Source organism: Ranitomeya variabilis, chromosome 2 (assembly GCF_051348905.1).
Source record: "Ranitomeya variabilis isolate aRanVar5 chromosome 2, aRanVar5.hap1, whole genome shotgun sequence".
In the NCBI taxonomy this organism is placed as follows: domain Eukaryota; kingdom Metazoa; phylum Chordata; class Amphibia; order Anura; family Dendrobatidae; genus Ranitomeya; species Ranitomeya variabilis.
In genome coordinates this window covers 291777112-291793175 of record NC_135233.1, presented here as the reverse complement: position 1 = coordinate 291793175, position 16064 = coordinate 291777112, and the positions used below count along the sequence as shown (strand labels likewise).

The 16064-nt window shown below is 42.0% G+C and overlaps 1 protein-coding gene across 5 annotated transcripts in view; it reads left to right on the top strand.

Annotated features, from left to right (window-relative positions):
* Positions 1-16064, top strand: part of TENM1 (teneurin transmembrane protein 1) — a 1288567-nt gene that overhangs the window by 1069368 nt on the left and 203135 nt on the right. For all 5 annotated transcript variants that reach the window (XM_077285119.1, XM_077285117.1, XM_077285116.1 and 2 more), the window contains one exon: positions 6918-7167. In XM_077285119.1, the coding sequence (XP_077141234.1) occupies positions 6918-7167 (250 nt within the window). The remainder of the gene's footprint in view (positions 1-6917; positions 7168-16064) is intronic.

Sequence of the window (16064 nt, the reverse complement as noted above, 5' to 3'; positions counted from 1 at the left end):
CAAAAGCAACAATAGATAAAGTTATAGTTTATTAAATACAAAAGAGAAAAAATTCTTAAAAATAGATTAAGTGACAGGTCATCAATGAGCCTTCGTTCCAAAAGTATAAATAATTGCAGAGTACAAAAGGCAGGAGGATTGAACCTACGAAGCAATCATATTACCATGTCACAATAAATGTTTAAGAATTTTTTATGTCTTCTGTATTTCATAAACTATAACTGTTTATCTATTGCTGCTTTTGCTTCTTAATTCTTTTTGGATGCTGTCGATGGTGGAAGTGCGGCTTATATAGGCCAGTTCTGTTATTTGGTTTATCTGTATATACAGGGTGGGCCATTTATATGGATACACCTAAATAAAATGTGAATGGTTGGTGATATCAACTTCCTGTTTGTGGCACATTAGTATATGGGAGGGGGAAAACTTTTCAAGATGGGTGGTGACCATGGTGGCCATTTTGAAGTCGGCCATTTTGGATCCAACTATATTTTTTCCAACGGGAAGAGAGTCATATGACACATGAAACTTATTTAAGCATGATCGAATCACTCCCATGCTTAAAAGTTGGCGAGATGTTCTTTTCCTGAAATTCTGTGCCCTCTTTTCTCCACACATACCTTTTGATTATTGTGGTCAAAAAAGTTCTATTTTAACCTCATCAATCCAAATGACTTGTTTCCAAAATGCATCAGGCTTGTTTAGATGTACTTTTTCATATTTCTGACACTAAATTTTATGGTGAGGATGCAGGAGAGGTTTTCTTTGAATGACTCTTCCATGAAGGCATATTTGTGCAGGTGTCTCTGGACAGTAGAACAATGTACCACAACTTCAGAGTCTGCTAAATCTTACTGAAGGTCTTTTGCAGTCAAGCAAGGGTTCTCATTTGCCTCTCTTTCAATCCTATGGGCTGCTCTCACTGAAATTTTGCTTTGTCTTCCAGACCTTAATCTTGACTTTCACTGTTCCTGTTAACTGCCATTTTTTTATTATATTTTGAATTGAGAAAAGGACAACTTGAAAACACTTTGCTCAGGCAAAGAAATCAAACAATAGATGTCCAAAAATTATGAGTAATAATGAGAAATGACACAGGGAAAAAGTTTTTAACACACAAAACAAGAGAGGTGCAAAAATGGAAAGTCATGACATCAGCTGAAATATATCAGTAATTAGAAAGCAATCCTGACACAGTGAAAAATAATATCAGCTGGTACAACCGATGGCTTATAAAAAGGTTTCTTATCACAAAGGTACCACCCAAGAAACATCTCATGATTAGTAAAATCAGTGAGCTGTCACATCCTTATTGTTGCAAAATATACTGATGGCATCAACAGAGGAATTTCTAAACTGCTAAAGGTTTACAGTGTGCACTGTTGGGGAGATAATCCTGAAGTGGAAAGAACATTGTTCAATATCATGTTCAGTAACATGTTCAATAATTATTTCACCCACTGTACATCACATAGGACACATTGATACTCTGCTGTGTCATGCCACAAATAATGCTGCAGCTGGATACAGCCTTTACTATTTCAGCAAAGCACATGTCTGTTCTGGTGGAATATTGATGTGCAGCAGCCGATCTTTGACATGATACAACAATGCAACAGCATCACCGACATCGCTGGAAATGCACCACTACAGGATGTAAGTGTACATTGTTTATTTTTTTCTTAGACACTAAATTGATTAAACAAGGGATGTCCAATACTGGACAACGCACTTAATACAATTACGTACTTTTGGAGAAGTTATTTTGTTAATACCTAAATATTGAGAAAATATTATTAAGACCATATTGTTGGTCCTCTCTAAAGGATTTATTCGATAATCCTAGTTTCCATATTGGGTGCTCAAAGACACTGCTGATGTTGTGTCTATTCAATGCTTGACAGGTAGTGTGCACACATCCTATTCTAATTAGTAGGAAAGGTTGTGCTACCTGGCAAGCGACTAATAGTTGCCAAGTCAGCAGAATCTCAGTGCACGATATTGAAATAAAAGGCACTTAACATATTTAGCTGTCAAGTGGTGTGTCACCAAGCTACTAAAAAAATTCTGTCTGGGGACTAAATGTCCTCTTAAGAATGCACCTGAAGTTAGTAATTTGATACAAGACAAAATTGCATTGGGATATGTCGTGTGTGTCATGACATTGTTGATTTCATAGATGTCACACCATAAACCCCTAGCCCCGTTGTCCCAACATGTGACGGAGTACCCATGTGCTGTAAGGTGACTAGGTACCCTTACTGGTATGATTAAACATCTGAGATCTATAAATATGAGGGCAGTATGGAGAAGGCAGAGAGTCTTTATGCATCTTCCATATATGCTCCAATTTATCATATTTATTTTATGACTTTGAGGTTCAAAGTCTTCATAAACCTTCTCTAAAGATCAGCTTGCCCTTGTCATTATATTCTCTTTCTCTTAATACACAAAGGCTCTACTTGAGTGCTGGCTTCTACGTTCTTGTGAGTTATATTCATTTTTTTCTGATGTCTTTTTGTCTGAGTGTGTAAAATGGTTTTTCAAGAAAGTGTCAAGTTGCTATTTAATGAACCTCTCAAAACGGAGAGATTTTATAGTTAAGTACTGCAGCCATTTGATTAGGTCACTGTCAAGTGTACTATGTAGTCACCTTTCTCCACTGACTGTGAGGACTATTCCTTCTTTGCTACAAGCCTGCCTCTTAGTCATTTTACAACATATAACCATTATCTGCATCGCCTGATGCTATAAATTGTTATTAATATAATGTATTCATAATGTTGAAAGCTTTGACCTTCATCAGATTGCCCTAAAGTAATTGCTCATATTTTGGCTAGGTTCCAATTTATAGTTTTAGAAAGAACATCTTTTATACTTTTGACAGAATAAAAGTTTCTTTTTTGGCTTGTGTTATTTTGGGTCCTTAAATGTTTTATGTCACTCCTGTTGATCATATAAGTTATGATAGTAGACGCATTTCCTCCGCTTGAGTATTTGATCATAATTTACTATTAGTTATAAGCCTGGTAACTGACACTTTAAGCACTGCTGTCATTTCTTTCCCAAGCTTATTGGTGCTTCACTCCAGGCAAAGCCCTGTTACCTTCCAACATTACAAGCTTAGCTACAGATTACATATTTTCCATGTCGATAATTTGCTATCTCATTTGTAGGAGGATTATAAACTATGCACGTTTTACCATTTCCATTTTCAGAATTAAGTACAGCTCTAAAAATAGTTCTTTTTGGTTTTCATACGTTTCTGCTCAGAGATGTATGAATTGTGCATGCTTTTTAAAAATGGCTTTATGCAACTAAGGCTAGGTTCACATTGCGTTAGGGCAATCCGTTTAGCGCTAGCGGATTGCGCTAACGCAATGTTTTTTTCGGGGACGCGTTTAGGGGTCGCGTTAACGTCCCCGCTCTAGCAGATCCTCGATCTGCGAGAGCGGGGAACGGACCTCGGGCGCGCCGCGGACGCTGCAAAAGAACGGCACATCGCTAGCGCGAGCCGAAAAAGGCACGCGCTAGCGATGCGCTACAGGCGAAATTTACATTGCTATCAATGGGTGCGCTAACGGACCCGTTGCACGGCGTTAATTGCGACATTTTCACCGTGCAGCGCTGTCCGTTAGCGTGCACACATTAACGCAATGTGAACCTAGCCTAATAGCACTCACATAACCTGAGAAATAAAATTGCAGCATACAAACATGAGATTCTTAGAAAACTAATATCAAAATGTAATGGTTGCACATCGTGTTAACACTGCCTTCAGATATTCTTCAAAGATACAGAGTAAAATGTTGCAGATATTTGCTAGTGGCTTGTCCACACTCTCCTGTTTTTAGGGGTTTTCACATTAAATTCATTTATGATATATCCACAAGACTCGGGCACCCCTTCTACGCCAGGTAAAATATGGGTGGCACTTTTCATTTACATCTAAGCAATGTGGGAAACATTTAACCCTTGTTCTTGTAAAATGTTACAGTTCGGATATGGAAACCTTCAGTATTTAGTATACATGATACTGGGGAAACTGAAATCTTGCTGCAGGTGTTTTGCTGTAACTCAAGGGTTTTTGACCACCTGCCTCCTCAGGAATTTGTTGGTGATAGTGTTAGGTGCCCAAGGCAGTAGCAGTGGGAGAGCTGCTGATTCTCCACATCCTTGCACCCCACAAACACACCGTGTCCCAGTTCATTGGTGTTGTGCAGCGTACAGTGCATTGCACTCACTTGCAGGCCAAAGTCCTCCACTGCATCCCCGTCCTTAGGTCCAGGATCAACCGTATGCTCATAAGGGAACACCTGACTCGTTATAACAAGTTCAACTTTACGTGACACTTCAAAAACATCAATATTTATCATGCAGTATCGGGCACAGCACCCTCCAGTTCCATTTTCATCAACACAGTACATTTCAAGCTCCTGCTTACATTCATCTTCATCTCGAACCATCCCTTCGCTTGATCCCAGGGATTTTCCCGTCCGGCACCATAGCGCTCCCAAGATCCATTACATTTCCCTCATGCATTTCTCTATCCAGCTGCCTCTGTATGGAAGAGATTAAGGCACACTCCTCAGTGCCTAGTTTTGGCCTTAGGCCTGGACGTTGCAGGAATGTCCACAGGAAATTTGGTACGTCCTCATGCTGCCAGAACACTATATACTCCATGTGCCTCCAGCCTGCTGCCACTTGAACCTGAATTTTAAATGAATCTCACATTATTTTTAACTCAGACTGACTAAATGCTTACCCTTTTTGCTTTATCCCCTCCTTCCCATCCTGGGCTGGTCCCAAACATTTAACTGTTTAGGTTTTTTGTTCCCCCATTATACAATAATAAGCCCACCACTGGCTATCTACCCTAGTGCTCCGATCTATCACTAACTAAGCCCTAAACTATGTTCCACACTTTCCCTAATTCTGAGCGGAGTGTACAAGGTTACCTTAGGTATTACCAATACAGTACACACAGCAGCATCAGTACCTATAAGACTCTATGCATTTTACACAATTCACATCATAAAATAAAACAAACTAAAACCCAAGTATTCACCCTACAATTGTCTTCAGGGGCAGGTATACGGCAGTCTCTGTCATACCCTTACAATAGCTTCCTCTTTCATCCAGGTAGTGTAGGTAGTTTTCCATTAAAGAAGACCTGTCACTAAGTCAAAATATTTAGTTTTTGCTCAAATTTTAGTTCCACTGCTCCCCTGAGTATTCTGCTTTTTTTCATTTTTAGAATCCACCATGCGTTTCCAGAGACATGAGCCTTTTTGTTTAGTGCAAATTTGTATGGTCTTTACCAAGGGAGAGTTGCTCTCAGGATAGTAAGGCAAAATGAAAACAAGGCATGGCCAACTAAAGACTCTCCCCCCAAAGATCTGAATAGCCATGACCCCTTTGATAAAGACCATAAAACTAGCTCTAAATAAAAAGTCCCATATCTCTCGATGAACCACATACTGGAATAAAAATAAATAAATAAAAGACTGAATACGCTGCGGAGCAGTGGGAATGAAATAGAAAAAATTGCCACTTTTTGACATGGTGACAGGCCTTCTTTTACTTTGATCTTGCATATTATGCTTCAAATTGTATCTATAGCAATATTCCTTGCCTTTGCTGCTCTTTTGAATCCTTTTTTGCGATAAGAATTGTTTGCTTCTCTTACGTTTTTGGACCACTCTCGTAACTAGTATGCAATCAAATGCCACAATGAACAAACTCCTAGCCAGTCCAGGTATTTGATCTATTCTCCTCATGATTGGTAGTCTCTAAATTTGTTGTATTAGGTATAAGTATAAGGGGCCCTTTCAGATTGCATTCCTCCCCACGTTTAGTGGCCCCATTGGGGCTTACGTCCGAACCTTCGCAAAACAGGATTCGGGTGTATGTACTGACAGGGCAATTAACTATAATGATGGAGACAAAGTCACCGTGTGCTCTGTCGTGCATCATTTTCGGCAGTATATGCCTATTAGAGGCGAACACCAAATAGTAAACTACGTCTAGCTGTCCGCCTCCAGTAGGCGTATACGGCGAAAATTATGCACAACAGAGCATACTGTGAATTTGTCTCCACCATTATATTAATGGTCCTGTTGGCGCATATGCCTAAATCTTGCTTTACTTGAGCTATGGGCATAAGCCCCAACTAGGTCACTGATTGTGGGCAAGAACACAATGTGAAAGAGCCCTAAGACAATACCTGATTTACAAATGTGTGCTCTTATGAGGGTAAGTTGAAAAATTCTGAGACTGCAGTAGTCCGTAGAAGTGGCATTTTGTGCTTAATTTGGAGGAGCCACTTATTACATTAGCTGTACGAAGCTATTTACATTGATTGGTTTATTACAAACAAGAAAATTTCTAAGTTTTGCTAATAAACCTAAACTGCAATGGGGGTCAAATAATTTTGATTGCAACTCTATTGCTACATATTTTTAACCTACAACTCCACCCAAACTGCACATTTCTGGGCTATAATTACTAAAAAATATTCCTAACTTAAGACAATGATGTTGAAAATGTCATGTAAAACTACATCCCTCGTGAATTGGGTGAGGAAGTGGCACAAATATTAGGATTACTGCTGTGCCGTGGATTGAGTTGTGACCAGGGAACCTTCTACTCCAAGACTTTATGTTGCATGTCCTGGATTTCATTTCGACTTTCCATTAGATTGTGTATCGTGTGTTACAGATTTCTGGAAACAAGATTGCTAGCTCTGTGTGACAGGGGACTGGAGTTCGCTGGCCTAATTTTCGGATTCTGTGAACTATAGTCCAAGTCTTCTTTGCTGCAAAAATAAAATAAAATGCAAAAATGTGTCCTATTTTAAAACTGTAATCTTGGTGTAAAATTATACATTAATGGATGAATTTCTCTGTTCTTATTAGGGATATTGCACAAAGGAGATGGAGAAAATATATTCATATCACAGCAGCCTCCTGTGATTTCAACACTGATGGGTAATGGTCTGCAGAGAACCCTCTCGTGCTCCACTTGCAATGGACCAGTACATAACAACAAGCTTTTTGCTCCTGTTGCTATGGCAACCGGACCTGATGGGAGCATCTATATTGGAGATTTCAATTTTGTAAGACGGATACACCCATCTGGAAATGTCATAAGCATTTTAGAGCTTCGGTAAGAGTATAGATTGTACCTTGTTATCTATAATAAATACACGGCATCAACTAATGTGGGAGTAAGAAATGACTATGCAGCAGCAGACGGTCAGAGGTTACCCCAATCTTTATATTACACCCTCCTACTATATATATATATATACGACGGATAGGAGAAACTAAAATCACTATCACAAAGCTTGCAAGTACAAGAGAAATTAGGGTCAGAAGCTCCAGGCAGGAAAATATCTAAAATATCCAAATTTGTGACAGTAGTAATTGTCACTAACTCTAAGTGCGTTACGCTACTAGCAGCTGATAATGGCAGGCAATTGTTTTATTCACATTGCTATGGGTGAAAAGGTATTTTCTGATAATAGATGTTATTTGCGAGCATCCACTCCTGTTTTGAAACATCAATGTGAAAATTCTGCTCTTTTAATCCAATATGTTTTCTAATACAAGTATTAACATGTGGAACAATTCTGGATTCAGAGGTTATTCACTGTGTAATGCATCATTTTCTACTATATCTTCCGTATTGTTCAATATATCTAAATACGTCTAATATCTTAAAATAAAAAACAGAGAATCGCATTGTATGATTTTTGAATAATTAAATTGCATTTTATTGCATAAAATAAGTATTTGATCACCTACTAACCAGCAGGAATTCTGGCTCTCACAGACCTGTTAGTTTTTCTTTAAGAAGCCCTCCTACTCGGCACTCATTACCTGTATTAATTGCACCTGTTTGAACTCTTTATCTGTATAAAAGACACCTGTCTACACACTCAATCAATCACACTCCAATCTCTCCACAATGGCCAAGACCAAAGAGCTGTTTAAGGACACCAGGATCAAAATTGTAGACGTCCACAAGGCTGGGATGGGCTACAGGACAATAGGCAAGCAGCTCGGTGAGAAGGCAAGAACTTTTGGCACAATATTAGAAAGTGGAAGAAACAAAAGATGACTGTCAATCTTGACAGACCCATTACATTACAGTTACTAACACACTATGCCATCATGAATTAAAATCCTGCAAGGCACACAAGGTCCTCCCTGCTCATGCCAGTACATGTACAGACCCATTTGAAGTTCACCAATGACCATCTGGGTAGTTTAGAGGAGGCATGGGAGAAGGTCATGTGGTCAGATGAGACCAAAATAGAACTTTTTATGTATCAACTCCATGTTTAGAGAAAGAAGAAGGATGAGTACAACCCTGAGAACACCATGCCAACTAGAAAGCATGGCGGGGGAAACCTCATACTTTTGGGGATGGTTTTCTGCAAAGGAGACAGGTAGTGACGAGCGAGTGTACTCGTTGCTTGGGTTTTCCCGAGCACGCTCGGGCGGTCTCCGAGTATTTGTAACTGCTCGATTTATTTTTTGTTGCCTCAGCTGCATGATTTACAGCTGATAGCTTGAATACATGTGGGGATTCCCAAATAACCAGGCAACCCCCACATGTACTCAGGCTGGCTAGCTGCCATAAATCATGCAGCTGCGTCAACAAAAACTAAATCTCCGAGCAGTTACAAATACTCAGAGACCACCAGAGCGTGCTCAGGAAAACCAGAGCAATGAGTACACTCACTCATCACTAGAGGAAGGACAACTGCATTGGATTGAAGGGAGGAAGGATGGGGTCAAGTATCGCAAGATTTTGGCCAACAAACTCCTTCCCTCAGTAAGATCATTAAAGATGGGTCATTGATGGGTCTTCCAGCATGACAATGGCACAAAACACACAGCCAGGGCAACTAATGAGTGGCTCTATAATAAAGATTTCAAGCAGACCTGAACCCAATAGAAAATCTTTGAAAGGAGCTGAAACTCAATTTGGCAAACTTGGTGAAGAAGTACAGTAGTACAGTAAATGTCTTACCTCTGTAATTGCAAAAAACATTTCTGTACCAAATATTAAGTTCCATTTTTCTATTGTATCAAATACTGATTTCATGCAATAAAATGCAAGATAATTATGTAAAAATCATACAGTTTGATTTTCTGGATTTTTTTTAAGATTGTGTCTCTCACAGTTGAATTGTACCTACGATACAAATTACAATCCTCTCCATTTTTTGTAAGTGGGAAAGCTTGCAAAATCAGCAGTGTATCAAATACTTATTTTCTCCACTGTACATCCCAGTTTATATGTAACGATGAAAGCTTTGCAGGTCACATGATTCTCCTTTAGAACCTTCTAGAACACTGTAATACTTTTATTACTGGAAATTGTCAAATAACCAGATAGTATCAAGTATTCAGATAACTAGCAGTGAACCAGTTAATACTCAGCAGTGAACCAAGAATCTGCTACTCCCTTTACATATTTTGCAAAAAAATGCATCATCCAGGTTTCAGCAAACAGACCTTATTCACTGTATAATACAATTATACAATTTTCTACTATAGTTTCTGTATTTTTTTAATATTTGTAAATATGTCTAACTAGATGGAGACCCAATGCTATCGCATCGGTAGGGCGGTAATGTCACGATGGGGGCAGGCATGCAGTGCTCTTGCTGCCTAATGGCATCCTGTGATAATCTAATTACTTTTGCATCAGGGGACTCATGTGCTTGATGCCTATGCTTATATGCATTGTTTTTGTCCCAGCGATGCTGTTGCTCTTCAAGGGTCTCATTTGCCCTTTGTTGTCTTCGACGTTGTGCCTTTGCTGCTTTCATTGTCATTGACGTACTTTTTAGGAGGAGCCATGTTGGCACTTTTGATTTTTGTTTTATTTGTGATATTTCCTTTTTAAAGGGGTTTTCCCATGAACAAAAGTTCATTTTAAAAATTGTCTGTGTCTGACTGTGTACGGAGCATACCACAGCTCCTGGGCAGGGGAGGAAGCAAAAGACAATACTGACATTACAGCAAGAGATCACAGAGGATACATTTTGTGAGGTAAAATATTTTTCAAAAACAGTCAGTGAAATATTTTACCTCACAGTATGAATCCACTATGATTCCCTGCTGTAATGTCAGTATTATCTTTTGCTTCCTCCCCTGCCCAGGAGATGTGGTATGCTCCGTACATGGTCAGACACAGACAATTTTTAAAATGAACTTTTGTTCATGGGAAAAGCCCTTTAATGTGACCGGCATCCTCTGCCTGTAGACACGTTGTGTATCTTCTGCCAAAATCAGCCGAATAATTCACTGCACCTAAGAGTAATTCGCGCAGGCGCAGTAAATCAGACCACTCCCATCTTTGTGAAGACAAATAGCGGTGGTTACATTAAAACTGTGCATGCACTCCGCCTGAACAAAGATGGCGGCAGTCAGTGAATCATTCGACTGACCTGGTGGTGGCATGTTCACGACGGTGTTCCTCTGGTGGTACCATGCAAGAGGCTGCGTGAGAGTGAGAGTGTGGTGCGACGGTGTTCCGCTGGTGGTACCATGCAATAGGTTGGTACCAGCAGCAGTTTCCATATTGAGACACCCATCACTTGGGTGTCCCAATATGGCGGTCCGTGAGCTTCCTCCGCTTGGAATTCTGGGATACGGTGACATCTGGACAGAACTGGAAATTAAAACATTGCAAGGCAATTATAAAAATAGATATCTAAGCTTAAATATAGAGATAGGAACATTCTATTTCTCAGTTTATATGTAGGGGTAAAAGTTCTGCAGGTCACATGATTCTGCTTGAGAAACTTCTAGACGACTCATACTTTTATTACTGAATGTGGTCAAATAACCAGAAAGTGTCAAGTAATCAGATAATGCTAAGCAGGAAACCAAGGATTCACCCTTCCCAATATGCATGTCACAAAATAATGCTTCATCCAGGTTTCAGCAAACAGACCTTATTCACTGTATAATGTAGTTAGGCAATTTTCTACAATCGTTTTTATATTTTTTCAATATTTGCACATACAGTATGTTTAATATCTAGGCTTATATGTAGAGATGAGATAATGACATATCCCTGCTTATATGCAGTGATAGAAGCATTATACTGTATTTCCAAGCTTTTATACGTTGGGATGAAAGTTATGCAGGTCACATGATTCTGCTTCAGAACCTTCTGGAGCACTGATTTCTCATACCCACAACCAACATGAAAATAAAAAGTTTTAATCATACAGATAAGTGGTTCTAATCCTTTCAGTGTCATAGAGATGACTGTAAAACATCTATGAAGTGTATTAATAACACATACCTTTAGTGTAGCTGGATTCAAGCATTTTAGGAAACTATTTTGCATTAGAATAATGTTGTCAAACAAATCCATTAAGATAATAAAAAAATTGGACCAAAAAATGAAATTATATAAAATATTAAAATCATACCTACTCACCAGTTAGAGCTCCCACCTCTCCAATGCTGCTTCTATTTTGTTCTCCGTTTGTCATTTTTTTACTTCCTCTCCTACTTACACATGGGCAGGTAATGACTAGCTACAGTAGTATACAGCACAAGATCGCTGAGCTCTGTCATTGGCTGCAGTGGTCCCATGTATAGACAAGACATCATTGCAGCCAAGTAAACAAAGATCTACAAAAAGCACCCAAGAGGCAGAAGATATTATATGACAGTATATGTTCTCCTGTTATTTTATACCTTTATTTCCTGTCTTTGTGCAATTTTTTTGTATTATTTTGGAAAAGTCTTTTAAAAGGGTTAAATAATGGGGATAACCACTGTCCATATTTGTTTTTAGTGCACATGAACATTATTGATTAGGGTTTCCCCTTGCTTACTATTATCCAGAACATAGAGCTGATGGGCAACTGCCACCTTGAATGGCTAGTTGCTGCCATATCCTACATTACATGGTCGTTCAGTGGACACGGTGTATACTACGTTCTCCTGCAGTGACTTCTCAAAGCTTTCCTGGCAAAAATAGAGGATTCCAGCCTTTGAATTTACACTTATCATCTGATTTATTATTTTATCTATATTTATATTATATTATTATTAGTGTTGAGCGATACCTTCCGATATCGGAAAGTATCGGTATCGGAAAGTATCGGCCGATACCGTCAAAGTATCGGATCTAATCCGATACCGATCCCCGATCCCAATGCAAGTCAATGGGACGAAAATATCGGAATTAAAATAAACCCTTTCTTTCCTTGTAGGTTAATTCTACATGAAGGAAAACAACTAAGAATAATGTAGGATGTATTGGGGGAGGTGGCGGAGACATTAAAGGCACAGAGGTTTAGCCCAATCAAATAGAATAGCAGGATTTTTTTTTTTTTTTATGACGTTCGGCGTTAGAAAGATTTTGACTATGTTATTTTTTTTTTATTATTTTGTCAGATATTGATGTTTCACTACTTCCACGCCCTTCACCTTCTTTTTTACTTCTCCCACACTTTCTTCTTCATTATCCTCATCATCAGCTTCTTTGACATCAACTTCTTCACCTTATTCATCTTCTTCTTCATCTTCTACCTATTATTTTTTTTGTTACATTGTTCATATTCTTTTTATTTTACTATTATCTTCTTCATATTCTACTTCTTCATCATATTCTTATTTGTGACAGGCATTCCCGTAGTTGTTATCTATAAAAGTTTGAAGATTACACCTTCCGTTCTGCTTGTCACAAAAGAGTTACATTTGTCCGCGTTCAGTTTGGCCTGCAGCATCAGGCTTTATCCAGGGGCACCACGAGGAGGAACGGACTCACCCCCATACACTGCTTAGTCTTCTTCTGCTTATAATTTAGATAATATCTTTTGCTCTGATATTTAGTGTTATGCTTAATGTTCTTCTGCTCTTTGTTCTGCAGCCTCTTGTTCTTCTGCTTCTCGGTTTTCCAGGTCGTCGTCGTCTCCAGGGTCGTCGTCTCCGGGGTCGTCGTCATCGGGGTGGTCTTCAGGGTCATCGTCTCCAGGGTCGTCGTCATCACGGTGGTTGTCGTCTCTGGTGTCGTCGTCATCTTAGGGGTGGTCTTCCGGGTCATCGTGTTTAGTCTCTTGAACTTGGAAATGTAGCAGAAGGTACAAGAAGGCTGAGAAAATGCCGAGAAACAGCTGATGGAACTGGAACTCGGATGGCTACCCGAAGGTCCAAGAGCCAATGGAACTACCGAGGACCAGCTGACGTTACTGGAACCCGGTTACTAAGCAGGAGGTACCCATGCCTGAAAGCACTACCAAGGACCACCTGACGTTGGTGGAACTCGGATACCCAGAGGGAGGCACCTAAGCCAAAGGCTCTGCCCGGAACCAGCTGACGGTGCTGGAACCAGGATGGGGAGCAGAAGGTACAAGAGCAAAAGACACTGCCGAGAACCAGCTGATGGTACTGGAACCCGGATGGGTAGCCGAAGGTCCAAGAGCCAATGGAACTACCGAGGACCAGCTGACGTTACTGGAACCCGGTTACTAAGCAGGAGGTACCCGTGCCTGAAAGCACTACCAAGGACCACCTGACGTTGGTGGAACTCGGATACCCAGAGGGAGGCACCTAAGCCAAAGGCTCTGCCCGGAACCAGCTGACGGTACTGGAACCAGGATGGGGAGCAGAAGGTACAAGAGCAAAAGACACTGCCGAGAACCAGCTGACGGTGCTGGAACCCGGATGGGTAGCCGAAGGTCCAAAAGCCAATGGAACTACCGAGGACCAGCTGACGTTACTGGAACCCGGTTACTAAGCAGGAGGTACCCATGCCTGAAAGCACTACCAAGGACCACCTGACGTTGGTGGAACTCGGATACCCAGAGGGAGGCACCTAAGCCAAAGGCTCTGCCCGGAACCAGCTGACGGTGCTGGAACCAGGATGGGGACCTATTCAAGCTTGTCTTCTTAGAGCCCCAACTAGCAGTGTTGGAGCAAAGGGTCAGCAGGAGGAGGAGAGGGAGCAGAGTGTAGGCCGAAGCCTGCACTGGCGGCAGCTTTGGGTCTGGTGTGTCTGCGTGGCAGTTGCAGGACACGTTGCCGGCTGCACAGCAGGGGAACAGCTGGCGGTGCTGAACCCCACTGACACATTGGCGAGGTGTTTGGCTCTGTGCAGCCGGCACATCTGGGCCCCAACTGGCGGTGTTAGAGCCCAGGGTCAGCAGGAGGAGGAGAGGGAGCGGAGTGTAGGACTAAGCCTAATTGAACCAATTTCAAAGGTAACCTTAAACCCCCCCCTCAGGTGTTCCAAAGTAGAAGAGCCACAGCTTATGCAGCAGTAGTGCTGCACAAGTCAAAGGTTGCTCTTTTAATTTTTCTCCTTGCACACGCTGAATGAAACACGTATAACATTTAGCCCTTTATACAGTCAAACTGTGTTGGAGGCGCGAGTTCCCTTCGTAATGAGACGCAGCTCAGATGTCAAGAATCCCACCTTGGTGCTGGGTGAAGCCTCCTGAGCATTGTTATTTGCTGTACAGGAGTCTGCGCTGTCGTGTTATCCCTTGGCCTAGCGCTGTTAGCGCTGCCCATCTTCTGACATCATTTAATGTCGGCCGGTGCGGTTCGCGATGACCATGAATCCCAGCCCCGCAGTGTCTTAACATTGTTAAAACACTGCGGGGCTGGGATTCATGGCCTGGCGCAGTACATATGTTCGCCTCTCACACTCTGGTCCTTACACCCGCTTCAGACTGTGCGGCGTCAGCTGATCCCTTATCGCATGCCACGGCCATGAAGCCGCATAGTCTGAAGAAGGCGGAAGGAGATGAAGGACAGGCGAACTTATGCACTGCTCATGCCCATCAATCACACCCTCGCAGTCCAAATAAATAAGACACCGAGGGGCGTTGTGTGGGTCAGGGCGGCCGCAGAGGCGCAGGCAGCCAAACAATGATGCCAGAAGACGGGCAGCGCTACCAAGGGGGTTGCAGCGTGTCATTACAAAGGAAAGTCACACCTCCGGGACGGTTAAATGGTCACACAGAGGACACATTTTAGACGTGTTTTCAGTTCCACATGTGCGAGGAGAATACGTTTATGAGCCACCTTGCACACATGCAGCATTACTGCTGTACAAGGTGGCTGGAAAACATACAAACGCCTGGGGGAGGGGGGACAGGTTCCCTTCAATTTCAGTTCTTGTGTCTGCGTGGCTGTTGCAGGACACGTTGCCGGCTGCACAGCAGGGGAACAGCTGGCGGTGCTGAACCCCACTGACACATTGGCTGGTGTATTTCTCTGTGCAGCTAGCTGTACCGTGCACCAACTGGCGGTGTTAGAGCCCAGGGTCAGCAGGAGGAGGCGAGGGAGCAGAGTGTAGGCCGAAGCCTGCACTGGCGGCAGCTTTGGGTCTGTTGTGTCTGCGTGGAAGTTGCAGGACACGTTGCCGGCTGCACAGCAAGGGAACAGCTGGCGGTGCTGAACCCCACTGACACATTGGCGAGGTGTTTGGCTCTGTGCAGCCAGCACATCTGGGCCCCAACTGGCGGTGTTAGAGCCCAGGGTCAGCAGGAGGAGGAGAGGGAGCGGAGTGTAGGCCGAAGCCTAATTGAACCAATTTCAAAGGTAACCTTAAACCCGCCCTCAGGTGTTCCAAAGTAGAAGAGCCACAGCTTATGCAGCAGTAGTGCTGCACAAGTCAAAGGTTGCTCTTTTAATTTTTCTCCTTGTACACGCTGAATGAAACACGTATAACATTTAGCCCTTTATACAGTCAAACTGTGTTGGAGGCGCGAGTTCCCTTCGTAATGAGACGCAGCTCAGATGTCAAGAATCCCACCTTGGTGCTGGGTGCAGCCTCCTGAGCGTTGTTATTTGCTGTACAGGAGTCTGCGCTGTCGTGTTATCCCTTGGCCTAGCGCTGTTAGCGCTGCCCATCTTCTGACATCATTTAATGTCGGCCGGTGCGGTTCGCGATGACCATGAATCCCAGCCCCGCAGTGTCTTAACATTGTTAAAACACTGCGGGGCTGGGATTCATGGCCTGGCGCAGTACATATGTTCGCCTCTCACACTCTGGTCCTTACACCCGCTTCA